Raw genomic sequence first — 27,222 nt, 5'->3', positions numbered from 1 at the left:
GTGGTACTGTACGTGGGGCCTCACAACGGCAGAGCAGAGAGGGACAATCCTCTCCCTCAGCCACTAATTTTGCACGTGCTTAATTTTGTCCATACTTTTTGCAGCAGAATAGCCCATGTTAGTTGTTGTGTCACACAGCTGAATTCGCTAGGTCTCTGTGAAACAAAGGGTGCTCCAACAGCCACTGCAGCACATGAGGAGCCACGCAGGTGTTCCGATGCCTACAGGACAGAGAATGAACAGACACGCCCTGGGACAGCCGACCCGCACCGCCTGTTTTCATCTTCTGCTCACACTCCCCAAGTGCCCCGAAGCAGAGACAGGAAAAGCACCACCCGCAGCCTCACCTCCTTCCCGCCCAACGGTATCGCCCAGGCCGCAGCCGCCCACTAGGAGCGCTAGCGGCACCTTCTCACCCCACCCTCACCACGCGCCCCTGGCGGTCCTAGCAGCTGCTGCGCATGCGCCGATGACGATTAGCGCTCCCATTGGCTGGCGGTCGAAGCACGGCTGGGGCACGCGGTGGCGGCTATATAAGGCGTCTCGGGAGACAGCGCCATGTTATTTGGCGCGGAGAGTGAAAGCCGCGGGCTCGGGTAGGGGTGTGCGGCGCGCCTCGGAGCACCGGAACCGCAGCGGAGCTGGGTGTGGGGCAAGGGCAGTGCGTGCCGGGGAGGGGTGCGTCGCGTGTCCGCATCGCGAGAGCCGTCGGGATAGCGGCGTCTTGGTGAGGGGTGCTGCTAACTTGCTCCTGGACCTGCAGGTGAGCTGCTGGCGTTCGCTATGGAAGAGGACTGGGACACGGAGCTTCTGGAGCAGGAGGCGGCGGCGGCTCCCCAGCGGCGTTCTGAGGAGCAGGCGTGGATGGTGAGTCGTGTCCAGGGCGGGGCGGCAGGGAGCGGGGCGCTTGGCTGGCCTAGTCTGGGGAAGAGGAGGCCGAGGGGCCACCTCTGTGCTCCCTGGAGCTCCCCGAGTGCTGCGGTGTGCGGAGAAGGAGGTGCCGGGCTGTGCAGTGAGAGCCGAGGGCGCGGAGCTGACCGCGGAGGGAACGGCTGTGCCTGAGGTGTCAGAGCCTGGCGTGGGCTGCACGGAGAGATGACGGTCTTGAGTCTAAATGACTCATGTGCACTCTTGCTGTTTTATTACATGGCAGCTAAACGCTTTGGTGTGAAGTAAAGGGTGAGATAGAGGAGTGTAATGAAAGACAGCTAAATAATATTTTACTATTTGTGGGATGAATGAATATCAGAAGAAACTGCTGTAAATTTCAGGAGGACCTGGTAGGAATGTTTGATAGTTGGCATTGGTCTTACAGGTGTTACAAATGAGCCTTGAGGAATGGAGGGGTAAGGAAAGACAAATGGGTTATCCAAATGGGTGCCAAGCTAAAAGTACAGTTGCCTAAAAGAGGAGTAGTAGCATGTAGTATCAGAATGATGATTTTGTTGGTTTGAGGTTAGTTTCCTGTAGTGGTTGGTAACCATAACAGGAGAAGTATTTCAATTGTAGTAAAATAAAGAAAGCATGATTTGGAAGTAAAAATGTTGGTAACTTTTTGATGTTCCCTTATCACTTGGTGCTTTGGCCTAATAATACATCTCTAACCTGTATTAAGCAGGAGAAATTTAAACCCGGGCTTTGCTGGAAATAAAATTTTATAGTGGTACAATGTGAAAATTAGGTGCTATTCTGAACTGTTTTGGATGGAGTATCTGAATCTTTAAATAAATTCAGAGACTGACATCTTTAAAATGCTTAAGGATAACCTGTAAGCATGCTGTGGAAGAAGAACAGGAATGCAGTTGTGAAGTGATGGAAATAGACTTATTCATTGTACTCATAGCCTGAAACCTTTCTAAGCCTAAATTGGAGAAAAAAATACTGTAGAAGATTGCACTATTGCTTTGGGCAACAAATGTTTTTAATGAGCTTTGAATGTTTGTTAGCAAAGTGAGGTTGATGTCTCCACAAGTCTGACAGGAGGCAAGATAATCTTATCTTCATAGTGTTTGTATATAACTTTCGGTGACATTTGTGTACGAACATTATGCACTTCAGTGTATTGAAGTTTAAGAAACTTTGAACAGAACTATTAGAAAGACTGTGCGCATGGGTACAGAAGGCACTTTATTTCAAATGGGAGACTTAGCAACTAAATGCACCTTCAGTTCACATATACTTTGCTTGGCCTGAAGGTAACATTGTGATGCCCTTTTTTTCCCTGTAGGCTAACTCTGGCAGACCAAACAGCCCATCCCTCCGCTTCTCCAGCAGACCAAGCAGCCCGTTGTCTGGCTTCCCAGGCAGACCAAACAGTCCCTTCTTTGGCTTTAGTCAGAATAAAGGCTCACTCGGTATGCGAAAACTACTTAAGATTTTACTGATATTTGGGGAAGCTGATGACTTGACAAGTTTAGAAGATGTAACATGGTACTATTCTTGTTCTTTAATGTTTTCTTATGCCCCCATGCGATAAGCAGTAACAAATTGTACAAATAATATAAGGAGTAAGTTTGACTTATAATCCTCACTCCTTTGTTTGTTGGTGATGAATACATTGTATAATTTGAAGTGAATGGATGATAGCGGGGTAATCATTTCCACAACTACTTGTGACAAGTAGTGTTGAAAATCAATAAATACTACGTGCAGTGTTGAGCAGATCTAAACTTCCTGACAATTAATGAAAATAAAAAAAAAGTTGCAGGATGCTGTTAAACATTAAAAAACAAAACAAACAAAAAGTAAAAAAAAAAAATAAAAAATTAAGGCCTTGCATTGATGTAATTTTCATTTTGTAAGTTTCCATAAAGTACTCTTAGTTTCATGAAGATTATGCCTTTTTAAACTTGAACAGACGTTTTAGTTATAATAGGCCATGCTGATGTTGCTAGAAGCAGTTTGTCCAGCACTTGGAGTGATGGTACAATAGCCAGATAAGGAAACAGATTTTGCTTAAAACTGACAGAAGGTAGAATAGGGCAGACAAGGAGTTCTCACTGGTTTTTATTCTTAGGAATGATCTTTGCTGCAACTGCATGTGAATATTTTAACTTAAGTGAAATTGTCTGAAATAAAAATAAATAGTTCATGTTTAGTTCAAACATCTGTGGAAGAGCAACCTAAACTATTTTAACATGTCATGTTTAGCACAGATTAGATTCATTTTTTAATGAGCAGTTAGAACAAGGCAGTATGTTCATTGTTAATGTGTCATTCTCCTACCTCTCAGTGTGCAGGTAAAAAGGAGATATTTTCTTTTTACCTTATTACTTATGTACAAGATGTTGGAAAATTAGGATGGGCAAGACCTGGAAGTCAGTTCTGTTACTTGAACTGTTAGAAGTTGAGAATTCAGAGAACAGGTATTGATGTTTTTTTTTTTTAACTCCACTGAAAGGGCTGGATAAACCTTTATCTCTTTTGAAAACTTTTAACTTACAGTTAACATATTGTACTTCAGCTGATGTTTAAAAAAAGTGTGCAGACTTGCAGAGGGTACACTCTGTCCCTTGATCCAAGACCTCATTGAAGATGGTAAACTCTTTTGGCTCCATTAACAGACTCTGGGTTAATCAATCTATGGTTGATCTCTGGCTGAAGTTTATGCTATTGATTGCAACCTATGGGCCCAGAAGTTCTCCTTGGTTTCCAGTTGTGTATGGTGAATTTCATTGGTTTGTGTGTGAGAATGCTATGGGAGACATTATCAAAAGCTTTGTTTATTTATCTTCCAGGTGCTAATGAAGGACCTAGCAGGAATCTGCATATGCAGCGTGACACTGGAGGTTATTCTGGGAGCAGAGGTAGGATTGTGCAGTTAAAATTTGTAGTTTTGGGGATTATTAAGCCTTGCTTTTGGATAAAGCATTAGGACTGGCAGCCTTATTACTGGTACCTTAATAGATACTGAGATGTGTGTTGATTGCAAAACTGTTGCTGAAGTGATGCTGTTCTGTTTTGGAAGGCAGCTGTATGTGCCCCTGGCGTTGCTGTTTAAGGGCATCCTGTTGCATCATGTAGTAGTTTCTTACTGTTCCAAATTCAGCAGGAGTTTACTTGCCAGTATAGTGTGCTGACCTTGTTCATGCTGTCAGCTGAGTTTTAATGTGCTTTATTATATACGGATTTAGCTGAATACTGGAATAAATTTTGTTTCTTATTTCCTCCATTAATGTGCTACTGTAGGTGTTAAACAATGAAATTGATTGCTGTGATTTACCTTAATTTCACAGACTGTGAATTAAAGGTGACTGTGCACCAGTCACCTAAGCATCCGCTAGCCGCTTCTCAACTTGATCCAGCTTTGAAATGCAGTTTTTTTGCTGCGGGTTTTCTTTCCCCTCTTGGGAGCCCAGACTACATACAGTCAACTGATATCACTCCAGATTCTCAAGATCCTTGAGAAAAAAATGAGAGAGATCTCATTATCCAGGCATTATCCAGGCCTCTGAATACTCTGGGATGAAACCCATTGGGCCCAATAAACTTATCTGAATCCAGGTGGAGTAGCAAATCCTGTACAAGTTTGGGTTTGGCTAAGTAGTTGGCTGAGGACCATGACCTCCAACTTGGGGTATCTGGGGTCCCTGAGTTTGTAATCAGTGTTGAAGGCAGTGGCAAAGAAGGCACTAAACGTCTCTTGCTTTGTCTGTCGTCTTGTTGCGAGATGACCATTCTCATCAAGAAGAAACCAGTGTTCTCTGTGGTTCTCCTTTTGTTGTTAATGTATTTTAAAAAAAACCCTTTTTTGTTGTTTACCACAGTATTGACCAGCTTCAACTTCTAAAAGCTTTGTCTTTACAAATTTTTTCCCTGCAAATGTGAATGTCATCCCTGTAGTCATCACATGTGGCTTGACCTTGCTTCCAGCAGCTGTGTGGTTTCTTTTTCTACCTCAGCTTTAGAAGATTCCTGTTGATAAGCTGACCTTCTGCCCCACCTACTTGATTTCTGCATTGTGGATTTCCCTGGTTCCTGTGCACTTAGGAGGTGATACCTAGAGTAGGCAGTGCTGACACACTAGTGCCTTCAAAAGGCATTTCCCAGGGGACATTAATAACTAGTTCCCTCCTTATATTCAGGATTGAGGTTTTGGTGGCCATTTTCCTGCTATCACAAAAGATTTTTATTTGAATACTTCCTGGTCTCTATGGCCAAGATGACTACCATTTGTCACTTCACCTATGAGACTTTCTCTGTTCATGAGGAACAGATCTAGGAAGACACCTTTCTTTGTTGTTCTTTTCCTTTCCTTTCCCGTAGTACGTGTACCTGTACCAGCAAGTTTTCATTAGGGTGTTTTAGGAATCTCCTGCATCTGTTTACATCACCTGTGTGATGCTTCCAGTTTAAGTTTGTCAATTAAGTGCTTCGTAAAGACAAAGGCAATTGAGCTTCAAGTCTCTCTGGGTTCCTTAAAGAGTAGTAAATCAGTGCCATCGTCCTGGCCTTGTGGTCTATGGTAGACTCCCCCAGTGACATCTCCTTTGTTTTCATGTCCCTTAATCCTTACGTAGAGGCTGTCAACCAAGTTGTTGACAAGTGTCAGCTCCATACAGTCCAGCCTCTGCACAACAAAGTGCCACTGTTCTGCTCTGCCCCACTCTTCTGAAAAGTCTTATTACCATCCATCACACTATTCACGGGGCTGGTTTCACATACAGCAGTGATGATATGGCTCTGGACTGAGGCAAGCCTTCTTGCTGCTCATGCTTATTTCTCATGGTGTGTACATTGGTTTAGAAGTGCTTCAGATGTGTTTTGTACCCAGCACCTCATAAAGCAAACTGAAGGATCTCAGTAGCACACTGCCACTCTGATTGCAGCATGCCATTCAGTAGTTTATCACCAGCAGTGTAGGTGCATTTTAGCTGGGCCGTTGGTCTCACCCTCAACTGTCCCAGGCTTATCTCTAGTGAGCCTGGTTTTATTTTCTTCCCCCCTTAATATTTAGTTTAAAGCCCCCTTGACAAGCCCTGCCAACTCCTGGGCTAGAATCCTTTCCCCCTTTGAGACAGGTGAACCCTGTCTTTAGTCAGCAGGCCTGACGCTGTGTAAACCACTCCATAACTGCGGGGAAAAAAAAATCCTTTGATGGCATGAGCCTCTTAGCCATATGTTGATGATGTTGGTTTTCCTATTCTTCTCAGTATTCTTCCCTGCTACTAAAGGAGTTGAGGAAAACACCAACTGAGTTCTACTCATTCAGCTAACTACCCTAAGGTCCTTTTTGATAGCCCTTGGGCTTCTCTCATCGATTTTGTTGCTGCCAACCTGAGCTACTAGAAGCAGGTAATAACCAGAAGGCTATGCAAGTCCAGGGTGCTTCCTAGCAATGTCCCTGACCAGGGCATCAGGGAGGCAGCAGAAGCAGAAGGGCTTTGGTCTGGCCATTCAACAGCCTTCCTTTGCCTATGAGATTATTGAGAATGTGCATCTAGGTTCTTTATTGACATGCAAAATGAGGAAAAAGGTAAACAGACACAAGTTAGAATAAAAGATTATCAGACTTTTTGTAATTTCTGTGAGGGCATTCCAGCATTGGAAGAGGTTTTTAGAGAGGTTGTTCTGTCTCCATTCTGAGAGGTTTTTAAGATCTGCCTGAACAAAGTTCTGAGCACCATGGTGAAAATTGGATGTTGATTCTGTCTGAGTGGGAGACTAGATCAAAGATCTGAGATCCTATTCATCCTGAATGATTCTGTAATTTTAACGTGGAGTTCACTTAACAAAACAGAACAGCCAACTACCCTAAGGTCAAAAATGATTTTGATTGTTGTTTTATTTTCCTATCTGTAGATTCTGTTCTACGTCAGAACAGAGAAGATCAACCAGTGACTGGATTTGGTAGAGGGAGGAGTTCTGGAAGCAGAGGTAACTTCCTGGAGTGTTTTGTTCTTTATTTGATAATTGTTTTCCTTATTTCTACACTCAGTTTCGTTGTATCAGATCCATGAAGAGTGTTTATGACTTGAGGGCTAATACTAACACTTGTGAAAATAACTCTAAACCTGTATTTGAGGTCTGTAGTACTTAAGAATGTTTATACTTAGCCTATCCCCTTTAAAATGTAATTTTTGTTTTGCCTTTGGAATCAGATGATGGGCCATTTATGAGTCAGTGTTCACCAAGCATTGGTGAAGGAGCTACAGACATTGTAGGAGAACTTGGTCTCATAGCAGAATGTGATCAGCTAAACACCAAACAATTTCCCTCACTCTCCCATCTCTAGTGGGATGGAGAAGAGAATTGGAGAAAAAAAAAGTAGAATTCATAGGTTGAGATAAGAACTGATTACTAAGACACAGGACAAAGAGAGAAATAATAGTAAGGATAGTAATACATAAATATTTGTAGAAAAGAGATGCACAGTGTGATTGGTCACCACCTGCTGACTAATGCCCAGCCAATCCCAGAGCAGTAGCTGCTCCCCTGGCCAGCTCTTCTCAGTTTTATGTTTGTTTTTCACATGATGTCATATAATATGTAATATCCCTTTGGCCAGTTGAAGTTAGCTGTTCATGTTCCAACCATTCCAGTTCCTTGTTCTTGAGTCCTCTGGTTGGTGAGACAACAGGACAAGCTGAAAAGCTGAGATATCCTTGTCTCTATGCAGCACTGGTCAGCAATAACTAAAACATCAATCAGTGTGTTACAAGAGTATTTTTCCTCCCAAAGACATAGTGTCATACCAGACACTATGAAGAAAATAAATTGTCTCTACTGAAATCAGCATAATGATCTTAGTCACTGCAAAATGGCAGAACAAATGTTCAGTTGTAAAGATTAACAGGTAAATAGTAATAAATGTGTAGTACATTAAAATGGTATGATAGAAACTTCTGAAAGTTTCTCACTGTTGTTCTGGCTTACACTAATAGAAGCGGGCTTTACGTGTCACAGTCTAGTTTAACTTCTATGAACTGTAAAGTGTTTTTTTCGTACTGGCTTTCTAAAAGCCAGAAATACATTGTGTCCACACAGTAAATGTGAGGCTTATTGGTAATCTGGGTTAATGCAAGCATGAAGGAATGTGAGGAAATAGAATACTAATGTGAGGCAGCAGATAGAAACTGCAGTGCTATCTCACTATGGTTCTGCTTGTGAAAATGGAGTAGGCCAGTTTTCCTGTGGATTAAGCAAAAGAGTGAAGACTTAATCTTAGATTTCATTCTGTTAAGATGCAATACAAGAGGGCAGTAGACTTTCTTTGTGTTTTTTAGGGGAAAAAAATATATCGTTTTTCATGTTTGGGCAAATCATATAGGTTTGTTATTTTCAATAAAAAACACAAGTAAAGCAAGGACTTCACAGGATAATCAAATAAAGGTCACTTGATGTGTAGGTGCAAAATTGGACAAACTAAAGTGTTGTGTGTCATGATGCAGATTTTCAAGAGAGGAGCTCCACAGATGATCTTGGTATGCAAGAACAAGGTTTTAGAGGTGTTCCTGACATCTTTGGGCAAAGCAAGTGTAAGTTTTATATTGATTGGTTTGTGTGGGTCTGTACCTTAGGTCATTCTTTTTGATTTGACTGCTCTTTGAGAGCTAAAAGTATAAAGTTATGAAATAGCTTTATTTTTTCATATGTGTTGGGGTACCTTCTTTGCAAGTTCGTATCACTGGGAATAATACAGAATAGGTAAAAATCATGAAGAGTCTCTTAGGGGTATTGCATAGTGGATTTTGTCATAATAGTATCAGGGATTTATCCTCACAAGGGGAAGCGGAGGTGCTGGTGCTGACCAGTGAAAGCAGCAGGACCCAATGGAACGGTATGGAGCTGTGTTGGGATGGTCAGGTTGGGTGTTAGGAAAAGGCCCTGTGTCAGAGGTTGGGTACTGAGGCACTGGAGCAGGCTCCCCAGGGCAGTGGTCGTGGCACAAAACTACTGGAGTTCAAGGAGCATTTGACAATCAAATCAAAGGATTGGAATTTTGAGTAATCCTGTGTGGAGGCAGGGGATTTGATCCTTGTGGGTTCCTTCCAGCTCTGTTCCTTCTGTGGTTCTATAATGCTAGCATTGGGCATAATGCTTTATAAAAATAATTTTAGGTGTCTACCTTGCTATGCTTTGTATTTCTTACAGGTTTTAACAATGAGGTAAGAAACAGTCCTTTGCGTGGCAGCCCTTTTGCCCCAGGAGTAAGAGGAGCAGTTGGAGGTTCTGCAGGTGAGATGTTATTACAGCATGATTTGTGTCTTAGATTTTCTCATTTCTGATGTGTAGCAAAGCAGTACTGTCAGAGCTTTGGTAAATGATGTTAGTTTAGTTTTTCCCCCACTGGAAATTAAAGTCCTATTGCAACAGTTAGATGGCTTGTTTTCATGCTGTTCAGAATCAGAATTTTACTCAACTAATTTAGCACTGATGTAGGAATTATTAGTACTTTTATGATGAATCACAAAGTTAGGTTGTGTGATTCTTAGTAGCACTTGATCAGCACTTAATTGTTAGTCAATTTAAAGTAGTGGTTCAGCAGTTTACTACAGTCAAATTCAGCAACTTAGTGGAAGTTTCAAGAGTGGCAAGGTTCACATGAGGTTTACAGTAGGGTGGTGGAGAGGGAGATTACTTGAGGGTTTTCTTTGTGCCCCAGCAGGTTATTCACCCTTCCTTTTTGTTGACTCTCAGCACATGGCTCGGGCATGTCCCAAAGAGAGGTTTTCTTTGCTACTCAAAATCTTTCCCATCCGTGCTACGCTATGTTCATTTCCTACATAATGAAATGTCTTCATTGTCCTTACCATTTTTCTCAGGTTTGTTCTGTCTTTTGCTAGAATGACTGTAGATAATGACCTTCCAGACTGTGTGTTTTTAAAAAAAAAAAAAAAAAAAAGTTTAGGTTCTTCCCCTTCAGCATTAGAGTATCTATCCCCCCCAACCCCTCTTCCCCATCAATACTCTGGTTCACAAAAATTTGTCAGGAAATATTTTCTAAGACAAACCCTTGTCTTAAAAGGATCACATATGGGCTAAACATATTCTCTGATGTCTGAGATGTGTTTATCCCTCAAATACATTCTACGTCCAATTTGAAAATCCATGTATAGTATGTAAAATATTAAGAAGGGCATATAAATGTAGCAAAAATAGGAATGAAGCAGCTGTCTTTTCTATCATATGTTAACAAAATATCTGCAAGCACATATCTGTGTGTGTGTGTGGGGAGGCGAGGGCTGAGTGTCAAAAGATCACAGTGAAACAGCTGCTTTGCTGTGTACAGAATGCTAACTGAGAATCAAGTCTTCTAAAATGATTTAGTACAAGTTCCTCGGAATATGTGGCATGCAGCATTCTGAGTATTCTTAATTACGTATTTTCCTGCAATTTCCATTAGGTAGACATACCATTTTCAAACAGATTACCTGCAGCTCTTTGTAGGGAAGCAATCCCTTTTGGGCTTGCTTCTTGTAAATTAAAAAATCTTGCATCTTACACAGATTGTCCCTGAGTGTTTAATCAACTTGCTTAGCTGGTTGAACTAAGGATAGAAGTCCATTTTTCCATTCATAATATCACTGTTCAGTTTCTTAAAATGCAGCTAAGCTGCACAATAAGTAGTCATGCTGCTGTTTCTTCCCTGGCTTTTTTGGGGGGAAGTTTGTTTAATTAGAGTGTTACTAGTACAATTTTACAATCTTTAGGAGATGAAACCATAGAAGTTTAGCATGTACAGTGTAAGTAATTGTGTGTGAGAAACATAAATTATTGTTTTCCAAATCCTCTGTAACTTCAGAAATTCTACCACCTGCTGCAGCAGAAGTTGGGTATTCTGGTATGTTAGTAAGTTCTGAGTTAAAAGAACATAAGAGCTGTGCAGAATTCAGCAGGTGTGCCCAACTGTTGAGCTACGTGTGGCCCAGCTGGGTTCACACTGCAACCTGTGCCCCCTGCCGCTACCTCACATTTCATGGTTTGTTGATAGATGAAAATAATGATGCTACAAATATGGGTTGACTTGTAATTTCCTTAGAGAAATTAATAATGAATATAATATTATTGAAGAAATGGCTTCTTTGGTGTCACCGAAAAATACAACTAGATCTCCTTGAGTTTTTTTTATTGCTTCATACAATACATTAAAGTGATTTTATTTAACCTTTGCCAGGGAATCACTACTGATGATGCCCTGGTGATGGTTGGCTAAAAAAACAAAAATAAAAGAGGAATTTATAAAGTAATAGAACATGATGCAGTTTCTACTGGTAATACATGCATCATGAAATATTACTGCATCAGACATTAGGAAAATCTGTGTGCAAAAACTTTGGAGAAGGATAATGTTATGCAAATTGTCGTCAAAGCCATGAATTTTATAAAGTCTAAAGGAGTGAATAATCGCCAATTCCAAGAGTTCCTTAAAAGTATGGATGGTGATTATGGGGTTGTCAGTCACTTTTTTGAAGAAAGGTGATTAAGCTGGGGGAAAATGCTAAAAAAGACTTTACAGAGTGAAATCAAGTCATCTATGGAATTGAAAGGAAAATTTGTCCCAGGATGTGAAGATTAAAAATGACTAGCAAATAAATCTAGCATTTTTTTGTGGATTTGACTGCTCTTTTAAGTGAGGTAAGCATCCACCTTCAAGATGAAAATCATCTGTGGTGTGTTTCAGACAGTAACAGTGTTTGAAACGAAACTTTAAGTATAGCAAGCTCAATTTGTGGCAAATAAGCATTTGATACATTGGCTAAATGCAGTTCTGTCATCAGTGAAAAATATGCAGGTGTGCTTTCCATTTATAAAGAAATTCGAGGGTATGTTTCAAGATTCCAAGAAAACCATTTTTTTGTATATTTAAACTTTCATAATTAAATTTTCAATGCTTCACTTAAACTCAATCTGCCAATCATACCAGAATGTGCTGCTCAGTTTTCAGAGTGTTTTTGGGGTACTTTTTTCATTGAGGTCCTTATTTAAAAGTTCTCTTAGTTCTTTCTTCTAAAGCAAGCTAACTTTGGACTGCTTCATTTAGCAGAAGTTCACAAAGGTCTCAATGAAGAAATTGATTCTGGAAGAGGTAAGCAGCTTCATAAGTAACATGTCAATTTTAATTTGCTTTTGACTCAGCAATTTCTTGAGATTGCTGCAATTCAGTTCATAAAACAGAAGGTAGTGATTTGTGTAAATTTATAACTCTCTGAACTGTGTAACGTGAACTGTTAAGCATGTCCTGTTAACTCTGTTTAAAATGTGTTCATCTTTAGATTTCGGAGCACTATTGTCATTGTTCTCAGCTTAATAACTGTGATTAGGTTTGGAATGAACTGCTGTGGAATTCCTCTTTGGAATGATTTTCTCTTCTTTCTGCTGGTAATTGTTGTGTACCTGAGACACAGCTATTAGAAATTAATTGGCTAGCACATGTAAGTGGTGATTACAGTTACAGGAAAATGCTAGGGAAGCAGTAGGTTATTCATTTAAGATGTCAGTTTTGTAGTGCTATGTACACTTGATGTGTTTTACTGAGTTAAGATTGGTAAATAGAATATCATTATTTCTATGTGCAAGAAATCATGTTGAAATGTTTAATGGATAACAACTTCCTAGCATGTACTGAATGTATCAGCCTATCAGGATGTTTGTTTATCTTGATTCTGTTTGCAGGAGAATTTGGCATTATTTGGCTTTTTGTAGTTCTGAAATGCAAAAGGATAAATAACGAATACCTTAATTTTGTGTGAATAATTTTGGTTTATAATTGTTCCTTATTTGAGGTTTGTGTGGAAAACTCTTCTGTTGCAAACCTTTTAGTGAACATGAAATAATTCATTTTTACATCTAAGTTTATTAGCTTGAAAGGACCTTTACAGAATGCTGAAGTATAAATGAACTACCAGGGACAAATGAATTATATTTTTAATATTAATAATTTCATTGCTGGAAGGTAGAGACAATTTACAGTATCACAAATTTTTGTAGTAGTTGTGTAGGAACTAATACATTGTTAGTATCTGTTCAAAGTAAGATTCCTGAGCAAATGTGAGCATGCACTATAAAATGGCTTTACAAAAGTCTCGTTTTATGTGCAAGCGAGTTTTGGGTTTTGCAGTATAAAGCTAAGTTTTAGTAGAATTCATTTATGAAATATCTTTGTCTCCTGTAAGGTGAAGGAAAGTATTAATGACTTCAGTAGTGCAATACTTAGAACAGTCTTAATTTTCTTTACGCGGTTTATTCTTGTGTTCTTAAGGTCCAAAGGTGACCTACGTGCCCCCTCCGCCTCCTGATGATGAGCAGTCCATCTTTGCATGTTACCAGTCAGGAATTAATTTTGACAAGTATGATGAATGCGCTGTTGAGATGTCAGGACTAGACCCTCCAACACCATTACTGGTCAGTGAACATTTTATTCTCAAGTACTGAGTGTGATTCTGTGGTTTTTCTGTTTGTTTAAAAAGTAATATGCAGTTTTGCTTACACATAACACAAGGTGGCTAGCTTTTCTAAAGAAAGGGAAAGGGTCATCTTCCTTCTAGGAGGAGGGACAAGGGCAGAGGGAGGGGAGGTAGGAGAAGAGAGTGGGGGGCAGGTGATATGGGAAGTGAGAGTGTATTTGAGTGTATTTTCTCTGTATGGTGCTTTTTGCTCCTGGGTACGGATGTTGCTTTAGCTCTATAGTGGTTTTAGTACAGATATTAAGAGTACATCAGAGTAAATCTAGTACAGGAAACAAAGCAGAGGAGTTGTGGTCCAGCTTCATAGTGTACCACAGTGTACATTTCCTGCTTGAATCCAGATGTTGTATATAGCTTCTGTTTGGTTTTCTCTGTGTCAGTAAGACCAGTTGAAGTCCTTCACTGCTGTACAGACAACAATACTTGAAGACCGTGAGTAGCTTGAGGAATACTTTGAGGCTTCTAATGTTAGGAACTTTGGTTTCTAGTTTACCAGTGAGACCCATCTTCAGAGTAGTTTTTCTTAATGTCTGTGTACTACTGTACAGTAAGTATCTCATTTTTTAAACATGCGTGGTTGTGTACCGTACAGTACATTGTTTTATTTTCCTCTTGCAGGCTTTTGAAGAAGCTAACTTCTCTCAGACTTTAAGGAAGAATATATCTAAAACTGGATATTCAAAACTTACTCCAGTGCAGAAGTACAGCATTCCTGTTATACAGGCAGGGCGGGATTTAATGTCGTGTGCCCAGACAGGATCAGGAAAAACAGTAAGCGTTTTCTGTAGCATTCGTTCATATTGTGCAGTCATGTCTTTGAAGTTTTAGGTGGATGCCTTGGACTTCAAAATAAGCTTTTTTTTGTTAGTAAGTATTTTTTTCTCATTTCAGTACAAGACAAACTATTTGACAAGTGTATCATTAAACATAGAAAAGAAAAGAGTCATTCTCAGTTTTAATCTATTGTTTGAGTACTTACTAAACTAATTACTAGACCAGTCATTGACAGCATACAAAAACTGAAGCAGATGTGTAGGCCATTGTGGAAACTGTTTATTAGGAAGATAGCAGTATGTTGAGAGGGACTTTTTTTTTTATTTTTTTAAACTTATGCTGGATTTCTATAGTATGTTGTCCTTGTTTGCTGTCCTCAGTGTGACCAAATCTGATTTGCACCAGGCTTAGTTTTAACTGGTTCATTATAATGATAAAGAAACTAGAGTTAAGAAGCTGACAGTTGTCTCAACTTGTTTAACTGTTTAATGTATACAAATCTAACCACAGACAGCTCTGTATATCTGGCTATTAAACATAGTATTTTGAATTTTAGCGTTGTGTGGAATTCCAACTTTGATATATATGTTGTTAGTTATGTTTTGAAAAATGCGTCTTCTGTTTGTGGAAGGGAGAAGCTGAAATGTGCAAAAACCTTAAGTTACAAATACTCAATACTTTTTTGAGAGGCTACAAAGGTTATGTTTTGGGTGTAAATAAACTTATTTGGAAGCAAGAGTGCTGATGCAGATGACACAAACTGGTCTGCTGTTGTAGTAATCCAGAGACTGATAACATGTTATTAACTTACAGATCTGCTGATGATCATAGAAAGCTTCTAAGTATGTGTCTTAAGACAGTATTTGATCCTAGGGTGCTTAATTTGTACCCTGTGTCAGGATGATGTGCAGAACTCAGGAATAAGGTAGTGTGTGGTGGTGTTCCTGCAGTATTGGAATCTTAAGGATGAGAGAAATGTTTTCATGCTTTTTAAGCAGGGAAGAAGTTTTGACCACCTGTGATGTGTTGAGCTCAATCCTTTTGCAGTGTTTTTCCTGAAGTTTACGGTGTGCTGTATCATTCTATCTTTAAGATTGATACACAGCTTTAGCATGACCAATCAATGCTTTAAGTCTAAACAACATATCAATGCTTGTTTTAGGCAGCTTTTCTTCTACCAATTGTGGACCAGATGATGAAAGATGGCATAACTGCAAGTGTCTTCCAAAAGCAGCAAGAACCACAATGCATTATTGTTGCGCCAACTAGAGAACTCATAAATCAGATCTTCTTAGAAGCAAGGAAGTTTGTGTACGGGTAAGCTTCTGTACTTGCTTTTCACTTAGTCAGAAATAATTATTTCTCCACAAACTCCCAAAATTTTCTGTACCAATCAAATAACTGTGGTAATGCTGGTTAGCAAGTTGATTACTATATTGGGTTTTATATATTTAATGTATTTTATATTTGGATATATTTTTAACTATATCAGAAGGACATTGAGGTCCTGGAGCATGTCCAAAGAAAGCTCACCAACAAAGCTGGTGAGGGTTCTGGAGTGTAAGTCTTAAGAGAAGTCATTGAGGGAACTGAGATTGAGTCTGGAGAAGAGAAGGCTCAGGAGCTACCTTATTGCCCTCTACAACTACCTGAAAGGAGGGTGTGGTGAGGTGGAGCTTGGCCTCTGGTGGAGCTTTTCCAGGTGCTAGCAATAGCAATAGATAGGTGAATAGCAATAGCATAAGAGGTGATGGCCTTGAATTAGTTTAGCTTAGTTTTATCTGATTGAACCTTGTTATTTATGAAGCTAAATTAATATCTTAAGGAATGAACAGTTAAAATTCAAATATGAAAATGCTTTCTGTATGCATGTAGAAGCTTTTAACAGAAGGCTGCGTAAGGTAGTTCTTGTTAACTTATGTGCTTTTTATACAGAGGATCTGATTTAGCTTCACTTGGTAGATGGAACCAAAAATCTCAGTTGGGAGAGTACTAACTCATGCCTAACCAGTCTGGTGGCCTTATATGGTGGAGTGATGGCATTGGTGGACAAGGGAAAGGCAACCAATGTCACTTACCTGGACTTGAGCAAGGCTACTACATCCTTATCTCCAAATTGGAGGGATGTGGATTTGTTAAGTGGACCACTCAATGGGTAAGGAATTGGTTGGGAGGCCGCAGACAAAGGGTGGTCATCAATGGCTCCATGTCCAGGTGGGGGCCGGTAACGAGCGGTGTCCTCCAGGGGTCTGTCTTGGGACTGGTGCTCTTTAACATCTTCATCAATGATGGAATCGAGTGCACCTTCAGCAGGTTTGTGATGACACCAAGCTGAGTGGTGGGGTTGACACAGTGGAAGGAAGGGATGCCTTTCAGAGGGACCTCAACAGGCTTGAAAGGTGGGCCCGGGTGAACCTGATGAGGTTCAACACAGCAAAGTGCAGAGTTTTGCACTTGGGCTGGAGGAATCCCAGGCATCCATGCAGACTGGAAGGAGCAGTACTTGAGAGCAGCCCTGTGGAGGAGGACTTGGGGGTCCTGATGGATGATAACCTTCACATGAGCCAGCAGTGTGCTCTGCAGCTCAGAAAGCAAATGGGATCCTGGGCTCCATCAGAAGAGGGGTGGCCAGCAGGAGCGGGGAGGTGGATTGTCGCCCTCTACTCTGCTCTTGTGAGGCCCCATCTGGAATACTGTGTCCAGGTCTGGAGCCCCGAATACAAGAAAGACAGGGAGCTGTTGGAGAGGTTCCAGAGGAGAGCCATGATGATAATCAGGGAACTGGAGCACCTCCCCTACAAAAACATGCTGAGGGAGCTGGGCTTGTTCAGCCTGGAGAAATGTCACTGCCTGGAGATGTCACTGGCTGCGGAGTGACATCATTGCAGTGTTTCAGTTCCTAAAGGGAGCCTACCAATAGGAGGGGAATCAACTCTTTGAAAGTGTAGATAACAACAGGACAAGGGGAAATGGTTTTAAGTTGAGGAGGGAAGATTGAGGTTGGGATGTCAGGAGAAAGTACAGAGAGAATGGTGAGGTGCTGGAACAGGCTGCCCAGAGACGTTGTGGTTGCCCCATCCCTGGAGGTCAAGGGCAGGTTGGATAGGGCCCTGGGCAGCCTGGTCTAGTATTAAATGGGGAGGTTGGTGGCCCTGCATGTGGCATGAGGGTTGGAGATAGATGATCCTTGGGGGCCCTTCCAACTCTGGCCATTCTGTAAATTGTTTCAGTGTCAGAGCACATTTGCAGCTTAATGCTTGAGTGCTTAAAACATTCTTTGCTTTTCAAAAATTTCCCCTTATAAATGTGCTGCACTGTCCCTTTGGCGTGTGAAGCTGTAGTACTGTATTTTCTGACTTTTTTGCTGCTGAGCCTTCAATATAAAGGGATCTGAGTATAACACTTTCAGTTCTTACTGCTGTGTTGTACTTCAATTGAAGGGAGGGGGAAGAATGCATTTGAGATGATGTTCCTTCCTGTTCTTTGCAGTGCGCCCTCTAATATGTAGTCTGAATGGGAGCCTTGAGCCTTACAGTGATGGGAATTGTGGCCTTGGATTCTGTTATTTGTTATACACACACTATTATATGATATAAAGGAATTAAAGCACTCAAATTGGTTTGTGATAAATTTGACAATTTAATATTTGCATATTATATAAATATATTATTGGCATATATTATATACATATTTTCATGCAATGATACAGCTTACCTTATTATATAATTAATCCATTTTTTTTCTATACAACAGGACTTGTATAAGGCCTGTTGTGATCTATGGAGGCACACAAACAGGTCATTCAATACGTCAGATAATGCAAGGCTGTAATATATTATGTGCCACTCCTGGAAGGCTTCTAGACATTATTGAAAAAGGGAAGGTAAGCTTCTAAAACTTAGTCTGAATTTCCTTAAGCTCTTTTAGCCTTATACATACTGGTGTTCATTATTCAAATTTATTAGAAGCAAAAATGGAGCCATGAAGACCAGTCAGTATGCTGCCTTTGAACATGCCCTTGAAATGCACGTGAGCTTTTCTTGGAATTACTGAATACCATGATGTTTTTGAAATTGTGGTGCGTCCAGTCTTTTCAGTCCTTACGGGTCACACTGAGAATACCATTTTTAGATCAAATTGGCTGTAATGTTCTTGGCAATTTAATTTTACAGTTAAATAAATGGAATGTTTTGTCTTAGCTTTCACAGAAAATCCCATAACACGTTTTCTCTTCATGTCCTATTCTCTTTGCTGCAATAGCTTTTATGTGTGGGATTGTGCTAACATTAATTCTTTGAACTTTTCAATGCTAATTTATTCAAAATATAATAAATTCCAGATGTAATATTAAAGTTTTTATTTTTCTAGACATTATAAATTCAAATTGAAATTGCTATGTATTGGAATGGTGTCTCAGCAATGTTGTGCTGGACAAATAAGTTTTGCAGAAATACTTTGTTGATAATAAACTGAAGATTGGCTTTTTGGTAGTTGGGCTTCTAGTCACAGTCTTCATCAGCAGTATGTACTTACAATGTTATCCTTCACATGCTTTCTGACAAGTACTTTTTAAAGGCCAAGCAGTTTTTGAGATCGTGTTAGGATTATATAAAAAATCTTTCTAAAACTTGGACGTGATTTCAAACCAGTTGTGCAGTTGTGCTGAGTAACAGTTGACCTACAGTAGGCTCCATCTTTATTTGCATTGTGGAACTAAGTTCTGAAGCATTTTGATTTCAGCACATGATTACAGTTGGTGCAGATTAACAGTGTTAGAAAGGTGCAAGGTGCAAATAAGATATAATACCTGAGAAGAACCTGGGCTTTTATTTGTCAATTAACTTAAACTACAAAGAAAATGGATTTTGACTATTGTCAGTGGAACAATGCAGTTTCTCTTTCATTGAAATATTTACAGATCAGTTTGGTGGAAGTGAAATATTTGGTACTAGATGAAGCAGATCGCATGCTTGATATGGGTTTTGGATTAGATATGAAGAAGCTGATTTCTTATCCAGACATGCCATCTAAAGACAGACGTCAAACATTAATGTTTAGTGCCACTTTTCCTGCAGAAGTTCAAAGGTGAGCTAAACAATGATGGAAGTGTATCTGAAGGTACGCCTGTATGAATCTAGAAATCTGAAGGGTTAAGGATACTCTTTTTTTTAGTCTTACAAACTTGATAGAATAGACTGAAAAGCTACACTGTTAATATTCCTTGCTAAACTTGCCTTTTTTTTTCTCAGTAGCAAATCTACACATATACATGTAACTTAAGCAATTTGTCCTTCATCTGCATACTTTTCTCAGGAGATTCTTAGTGAGAATTCTGTAATGTTTGAAAGCTCTTGAATTCCACGTTTGCAGAAGTCCTCACAAGGCCCTTGGTTTTTTTTTTGTTTGCCTGTGCTGCTCTGCGCTTTTGAGCTTTAAAGCAGTGATCTTGCTCTTTATCAAGCAGCACTGGTACTGTAGTCTTAGCACTTACTGTAGATGTAGACCTAGGTCTACTTACTGTAGTCTTAGGTGTTGAGGCATAATTTAAACAGACAGCTTAACCACCAGCCTTGCACTTATAGCATTCTTCTTCACGAATATGAGTGCAGTTTTGGTTTCAGTAGTTCTGAAACTTCCACTACTGGGTTTTAGATGCATCTTGCATCCCTGCCACTCAATACAGGTAATTTTATTTTCCAGCAAGAAACAAGTTTTAACTAATGGAAATGATGTTGCTGAACCTGGCAGTAACAGAACAAAGCATCCTGTTCCCTGTAGGCGGATGAATATTTTCCAGTATTTACACTTTTAAAGAGACTGGCATCTAAACATCCTGTCTTAAATCAGAAGAGTATAAACTTCAGTTTGAACAGTTGACATAATTGTGGTGGATTTTGTTAGTGATACTGTTGTGACATTATGACTTCAAAAAAAAACAACTAGTAAGCAAATTACAGTTTGATAGCATAGGAACAGATCAGTTTGTTGGGGTGATACATTGTTACCTCAGTGGGTCAGATCCTGAGGACTTTGCTGAAAAGTCAGAACAAGGAAGGATATTTTTTGTAAGTGAGGAGAAAAGTCTCTTTGGTAGTTGGGTGTTCTCACTATGAGGGGGATGGACTGTCTTCTACCACGTGATCACTTAATGCAGCTTTTGGTGAGATGGACTGCATTTTGTGAAGTAGGATTGAAGTCACTTCAAACAGTCTTATGTTGACTGGTGTAGCTTTGGTTCCTCAATCAAACCTCTTGTGGAGATGTTTATATTGAAAGAAAGTCCTGTAGTGAACTAATACTGGCCTTGTTTCTGCAGCTGTAAATCAAACATTCAGGTAATATTATTGATGAGTGTGGTTCACGTTCCTTCTGTGTTTACTGTTCAGGCATGAATGATCTCACTTTCCATTATATACTGGAAAAAGACTTCCATTTAAGGTCAGGAATATGTTATAATTGGCTAAGGTTTTGGGGTTTAGAGAGAAACACTGATCTCTGGTTTTCTAGATTGCCTTTCAGTTTTAGGGCTAATGTCCTTGCTACACATTTTTTATATGTATTGGAGAATTAGTTGAGAATACTGTAACTATCAGCATCACAAGGGAAATTGCCTTCAATTCAAAACATGTGAGACGTATACTGATTGCTTCCTCTTGATGGAAAAAGTTTACCTTGCTACTGTCAGTCTTATATGAATGTCCAAGTGCTATTAGAAGACTTGATACGAGTCCGCGAATCACAGTTCAGAAGTGTGTCATAATGTTCTTAAAGCCTTTTGAAATTAAAATGCCTAAAAGTAATATTCTCACTTTAGAGAAGTAGAAAGCTTTTTTTTTTTTTTTTTTTTTTTGGGAGTTGATTTCTTTTTTCATATTCTGAAGTCAGAAAAGCTGATGATGTCAGAAAAGCTTGTTCTGTGTCAAAAAACCACTTCTAATAGCATAGAACATGGTGCTTTCTTTGGCTTTGTTCATTTCAGGCTCTCCTGCACTTCTCTCCAGGCTTAGTTTAAGCATACTGTTTTGTTCTTGAACTTGGATCTTAGCTGTGACCTTTGATCTTACCTCTGCTGTGTAGAAGAGTTGAGAGTCATGGTTTTCCTAGCTGACGTTAGAAGTTTTGCTCAGCGACTTTTGGGTTTATATCTTCCATTAAAGTGGAAGATGTCTTCTTTCCCTTCCAGGTTTTTATTTAATGGACATTTTTCAGAGACCTTAAACTTAGCATTTCCTTGCAATTTAGAACTGCTTCTCTGAGAATTCTATTACCTTTCAGATCATAAGATGAAACATGTTAATCTGTAATAACCTCTATATTTGCTATGAGAAACTGTATACCGCATTTGAACCACTTAAAATTAGGTGTGAGATTCAAGTCTTTAAGTCAGGCCTTCAACATCTTTAAAGCTTGACTTTTCTTAGGAGTCCTAAGTCGAATTGAGGCTGCCAGTTTCAGTTAAATGTTAACTTGTTTGTGATATGAATTCTTGTGTACATTGCTTACACTGGATATGAAGCGCGCTTATAGGTTAACACAATTTAGTAAAAATTCTCAACTACTATGGGGCGTTTGTTGGCAATACTGATTTTGCCAAATTTGATCTCTCAGGTAAAGATCTGAGACCAGAACAGAAGCTGAATTTCACCTATGGGGCCTCGTAAATAAATGCAGTGGGATTAGCTATGTTTTTAAGCTTTTTTTGTTGTTGTTGAACAGTCAAAAAAGAATTGTGTTTCTTCGATGACTAACTTTGAGTTCTGGGTTGTGTGGGATTCTCCCTTGTTCCTTTCAGATGGTGATGAAATAGTGCTCCATAAGTGGTTCTGTGAGCATATGTCAGGAACATGTTTCAGGCATTTATGTAGAACAGTTTGAGTTGACTGAGAAATGCAGTATTTGTATTTTGAAAAGTTGTGGGCCTTGTGATCATTTTTTGTACAACTTTTTAGGAACAAATACAATCTTCCCAGCCTTTTTTTGAAAGAAAAAGTGTGTGTAGCATTGCATTCTCTGCCAGCTAAGAAATTATGTATGTAACTGTTGTGATGGTTACTTGATCTTAAAGCAAAAATAAGCCATATGAATAGTATTAATAGTGTTTGTTTCTCTTCAAGGCTGGCTGGTGAATTTTTGAAAACTGACTATATATTTCTTGTTATTGGAAATACCTGTGGAGCCTGCAGTGATGTTCAGCAAAGTATTCTTCAGGTTCCCCGGTTATCCAAGAGGGATAAACTGATAGAAATTCTACAGAGCACAGGTAACTTTTCTTATAATTGTCTTCCAGCAGAGAGAGAATCGCTTACTTTTAAACTTATGCTCTTGCTGTTGATCAAACCATGACTGCATTCTGTTGCATACAAGACTGACTGAAGCTTGAAGCATTTCCCAGGGAGTCGTAGGTTTTAGAGAAGTTTGTGTTATGGGTACTTGTCAAAGTCTCACCTTTGAGTAATGGCAATTAAACTTCCTAGATGGTTAGTTTCTTTGCAGAGACAGTTACTAACTGCTTTAGCACTTGATGATGTTCACCAGAAGGTTGGCTTATTAAATGTAAGCAAACCTTTGGGCCTGTATTTTTTTTTTCCAGAGACTGGAATTTTTCTGATTATGCTCTGTTTCATATCTTCTAATGCTCAGAACTATAAATGAATTTTATGTGTATACCTTGCTTTTCAGAACTCAGAATGGTGTCCCATGCCTAGCTATATGCTCTAGGAAGAGGCAACACACTGGGACTTAACACAGAGCAAAATTCATCTTTCATCCCTTTTAATGAGGAGAAAAATATAATGTGTGACTATTGACCTGGGTTTCTGTGTTGATTTAGAAATTGAATTTGTTCTGAACAGGCAAAAGGAGTTGAAATCATGCCATAAAGACTTAATTTGAAACCCGTTGTTGGATTAGATGTTCTTAAGTGCAGCTGTAAATAGTGGATTTGCATCAGATTTCAAACTCCAGTAGATCTGTATCCTTTTTAACTTAGGTGGTGAACGAACCATGGTGTTTGTGGACACAAAGAAAAAAGCAGATTACCTTGCAGCCTTTCTTTGTCAAGAGAATTTACCGTCCACCAGCATTCATGGGTGAGTATTAAGTGAAAATTATTGAAGTGTTTATTAGATCAGTAGTAATAATCTCAAGAAACCTTTCTTGAAATTGGCTTTTATTGGTTTAATTTCCTTATGATCCTCAGCAGCTCTATCCTGTTGAAAATGTAGCATTTCTGATGGTGAGTTGTATCACTTCGTTTGACTATAGATCTTCATGATTGAGACATTTCAGATACTCTGTAAGAATGGGAAGTCTTACATGTGCTGCTAAACAAGGAAATTCAGTAGAAGCAGCTGTTGTAACACAAATAACATAGATATAAACAAATAGACATATCTATTGATATAAACATAGATATATACAAAAGAAAGACATGAGATTGTGTTTATGAATTGAAGTGGGAGTTGTGGATCTTCCTGTCTATATTATTGATTCCCCAAAGCAGTAAGTCAAGTTATTCACATAGAGTTTTCTGATGCTGTTGTTTCTGCCTCTTTGATGTGATCATGGACTTCCTAAACTGTACTTTTAGAGAGATTGGTGTAAAAAGATTTTTCTCTTGCAGTCTGATCATTAGTGTTGTGTATCCTTTTGTTCTTTCTTCCCTGAACTTACTTCCTTTGCCTTAGCACCCTTCCTTCCCTGTTTACCTTTCTATGCTTAGCCTTGAGAGTATTTCACCTTGAAGCAGATCGTAGATACACTTGTTGAAGTAGTCCTAATACATACTATTTTCTGAAAAATGCAATTCCTCTGGAGTTTCAAGTTAAAATAGATAAGTCTTATTGCTAATACATTACAAATTCAGAAAACCTAAATGGGGAGTGTGAGGGTGATTTTTTTTTTTTTTTTTTTTTTTTTTTTTTTAAGAACTGCTTCTGTCTGTGAACCTCTTAACTTGCATCTTATTACTGCAAATTTCAGAGATTTTCTAATTGTTTTCTTGACAGAGACAGGGAGCAGAGAGAGAGAGAGATAGCTCTTCACGATTTCCGTTCTGGAAAATGTCAAATTCTTGTGGCAACTTCGGTTGCAGCGAGAGGCCTGGACATTGAAAATGTTCAACATGTTATTAATTTTGATCTCCCCAACACCATTGAAGATTATGTACATCGAATTGGACGAACCGGTCGTTGTGGAAACACTGGCAAAGCTGTTTCATTCTTTGATGATCAGTCAGATGGCCATCTTGTACAATCTCTTCTTAAAGTGCTTTCAGAAGTAAGTTTCGAATCTTAGTGCTGAACATTTCTTTTTCTAAGGATCTAACATTAGTGTACTAAGCAGGAATTATAACTTTATTGTGGTTATGTAACTCTTAATATGAATTGGCAAAAGAGTCAAAGTTTATAAATTCCCTTTTCTAATTACGTAGGCTCATCAGGAAGTTCCAGTTTGGTTGGAGGAAATGGCTGTTGGAGGAACAAGTGTTGTCGCATCACTTGGTGCCCATAGAGTAAGTCTAGAAGTCTTTGCTACTGGAATTCTGTGTCATTATTAAAGTATGGTCAGCAGCATATATCCAAAGTACATATTGCTGAAACTTCTGGACCTGAGTCCCTTATCTTAGCTGTGCATCTTAAAAATTCTTAATGTTTCTGAAACTCAACTTGGATAACTTGTCTAAAGTTTGACTGTTTGCACTGTAGCCTTGCTAGATGCATTAGTCTTTATCTGCAGTATCAAAAATGACTCTGAAAGAATAGGTTTGTGCAAATATGCACAAAGGCTATAGTTCCAAAAAATTCTCTACCACTTATGTGTTTCACTAAATAGCGGATTTGGCTGACAACTTAAGATAATCGCAGCTACATAAATGTCCTAATCTGATTCATGTCAAAATTTGTTACAGTGTTTGTGGTGAGGAATCTTCTGGTTTCTTAACATTGCTGTTACCAGATATGAAAATATAACCTGAGTAAATGAGACAGTCTAAGTAGCATAGCTGTTAAATCTGCTGTTCTGTGCATGCTTGAATTTTTTTAAAAATTGGTGTTTGATAATTCTTGCTAGTTCAATTACTTACTACTTTAATTTTGACATTAACAAAATCTGTTCCTTGATCTGTTGTTTTCATGAGAAATTTTATTACATCTCAGTTGCATTCCAATTGTTGATACACTGTTAGAAACATCATGAGAAATAATTACTCATTGTGTTCATATGGTGTCTGAAGTTGGAGTTCAAATTGAGATATTCCTTTCATGTTTCATATTTTTGCCTTCCGTAGCTGTGGCAGTGTGTTCCTTTGGGTGTATCGACATGCCTGTTTAATTCCTTAATCAGATCTGAATGATTTTTTTTTTCCCCTCTGGGTCTTCTTTGGGACACTGAAACATCTTACTTCTTTCTCATGCTTGAAGCCTCAGTGTATATTTATATACACTGTATATTTGTATTTAGATATGTATATTTGTGTGTAATATGCAAATTAACAATATTAATATGTAATATGTATATGTAATTGCATTCAAGCACACTTAATTTGTTTAGATTGCTTCCATAGACAAAACTCCTCAGTTTTTCTAATTGGCTTCTGAATACACATCAACCTTTGTGGATTGTCCCAGTACTTCACGAAACTTCTGATTTCTAGGTCTGAATCAGTCTTTCATGTCCCTTGCAATATCTGAATTACAAATCTGAAATTTTTATTCCCCCCACTCATGAATAGTGAAGTTTCAGAGGGAAGATGTTTGCTGTTTGTTATGGTTTGATGATGCTGCCCTATTAATCATACATATGCAGTTCATGAACTCTGGAGTTGGAGATCTTCAAATTCTAATGCCTGTTTATGAGCCCTCCTGAAAACAGTGATTCCAAGAAACAGCACATTCCTATCAGCATTTTTTTCTTTGAAATAAACTAGTAATCCTGTTTTTTTTCCCATTGCTTTACTAGTCATGACAAAGACCGATATCTGTTATTTTGTTATGGTGCTGGTATAACTGTCATTTGGAGGAGGCTTTAGTAGGAACTCAGGCATTGTTAAGGACATGCTGATGTTCTTTATCCTGGGGAATAAGGAGAACATCTTCATTTGTATTCACTTTCTCTTTGAAATGGAATGCGCGCAAAGGTCATTTGATAATAAAGTGATTTATTTGGAACTGCAGTCTGGAGGCTTTTATCTGGCAGTTTTTGAACAGTCTTGTAGCTGACTAGGCTTTTCCAATGGAAGAGGACTTTATTGGGAAAAGAGTGCAGACAGTCATCGTTAAGAAAGAGGAGAAGGTTTTTTCTTGACATTATATGAACCAATTTGTGTTGGGTAGGAGAAGAAGCTGAGATTTGAATTTTGGGAAAGATTGCTCGCATATCTGATAAAAACTGAGGTTGATGAAAGCATGTTATTTTAGACTGGAGTCTGAAAAGCAGTTATGGAAAGCTTCTTCCTTGTTTTAAAAGTTAGTGTTCAGATAGTATTGAGGGTTATGAATGCCAGTTGTTTTTTAGCAGCTTTTATTGTTAAAAACTTGATGCTGTTAATGATTCTAAACTAGTACCCATTTTCTTTCCTAGAACACTGCAGGCAGCAGCAGAATGAACCCAGGAGAAATGAGGATGTCATATTCTCAAAGAACATTTAAGTCATGGGAGTAATGCAGATTTAGTAGTAAACTCTGTTGTATTCTGTTTTGGTTTAAGTTAACTGTTGTAGTTAATGTTTACTTACTGTTAAGCTTTATGAAATGCTTTGTGTTTACAAGCTACCTTTTATCTCATGATGAAGCTTTCAACAATGAAAAAGAAACCTATTGTTGATTCTCACTCAATTTAGGAAGGCAAAAGCCTTTTTCAGGAAAAAAAGAAGCCTGATACTAAGTGTTAAATGTTTCAGTCAGTAGGTGTTTGCTGACGCTTGTATGTTGCTATAAATAATGTGTTGCTATAAATGAGTTGTCATCCCTGTTTTGCTTGCAAGTGGAAAATGGCATGTCACTGGAACTTAATACTTTGTTATTAAAATTCATTTAAAATGCAA

The 27,222-nt window shown here is 38.9% G+C and overlaps 1 protein-coding gene across 3 annotated transcripts; it reads left to right on the top strand.

Moving 5' to 3' along the window:
- Positions 1 to 518: 518 nt before the first annotated feature.
- Positions 519 to 27,222, top strand: DDX4 (DEAD-box helicase 4). Of its 3 annotated transcripts, none has more exons than XM_052670611.1 (18): positions 519 to 596; positions 764 to 867; positions 2,228 to 2,354; positions 3,738 to 3,806; positions 6,802 to 6,876; positions 8,391 to 8,477; positions 9,094 to 9,177; positions 11,987 to 12,028; positions 13,202 to 13,344; positions 14,025 to 14,177; positions 15,343 to 15,497; positions 17,934 to 18,063; positions 19,099 to 19,265; positions 22,295 to 22,440; positions 23,170 to 23,269; positions 24,188 to 24,458; positions 24,613 to 24,693; positions 26,760 to 27,222. In XM_052670611.1, exons 2-18 carry the CDS (start codon positions 784 to 786, stop codon positions 26,838 to 26,840), a joined length of 1,995 nt encoding a protein of 664 aa, XP_052526571.1. In that variant the 5' UTR covers positions 519 to 596; positions 764 to 783; the 3' UTR covers positions 26,841 to 27,222. The 3 variants fall into 3 exon arrangements, with proteins under 3 accessions (XP_052526571.1, XP_052526569.1, XP_052526570.1); XM_052670609.1 differs by having other exon boundaries at positions 11,984 to 12,028; XM_052670610.1 differs by having other exon boundaries at positions 572 to 678; positions 11,984 to 12,028.

Source organism: Tympanuchus pallidicinctus, unplaced genomic scaffold, assembly GCF_026119805.1.
Source record: "Tympanuchus pallidicinctus isolate F22 unplaced genomic scaffold, pur_lepc_1.0 scaffold9, whole genome shotgun sequence".
Classification (NCBI taxonomy): Eukaryota; Metazoa; Chordata; class Aves; order Galliformes; family Phasianidae; genus Tympanuchus; species Tympanuchus pallidicinctus.
This window is presented reverse-complemented; position numbering and strand designations above follow the sequence as displayed.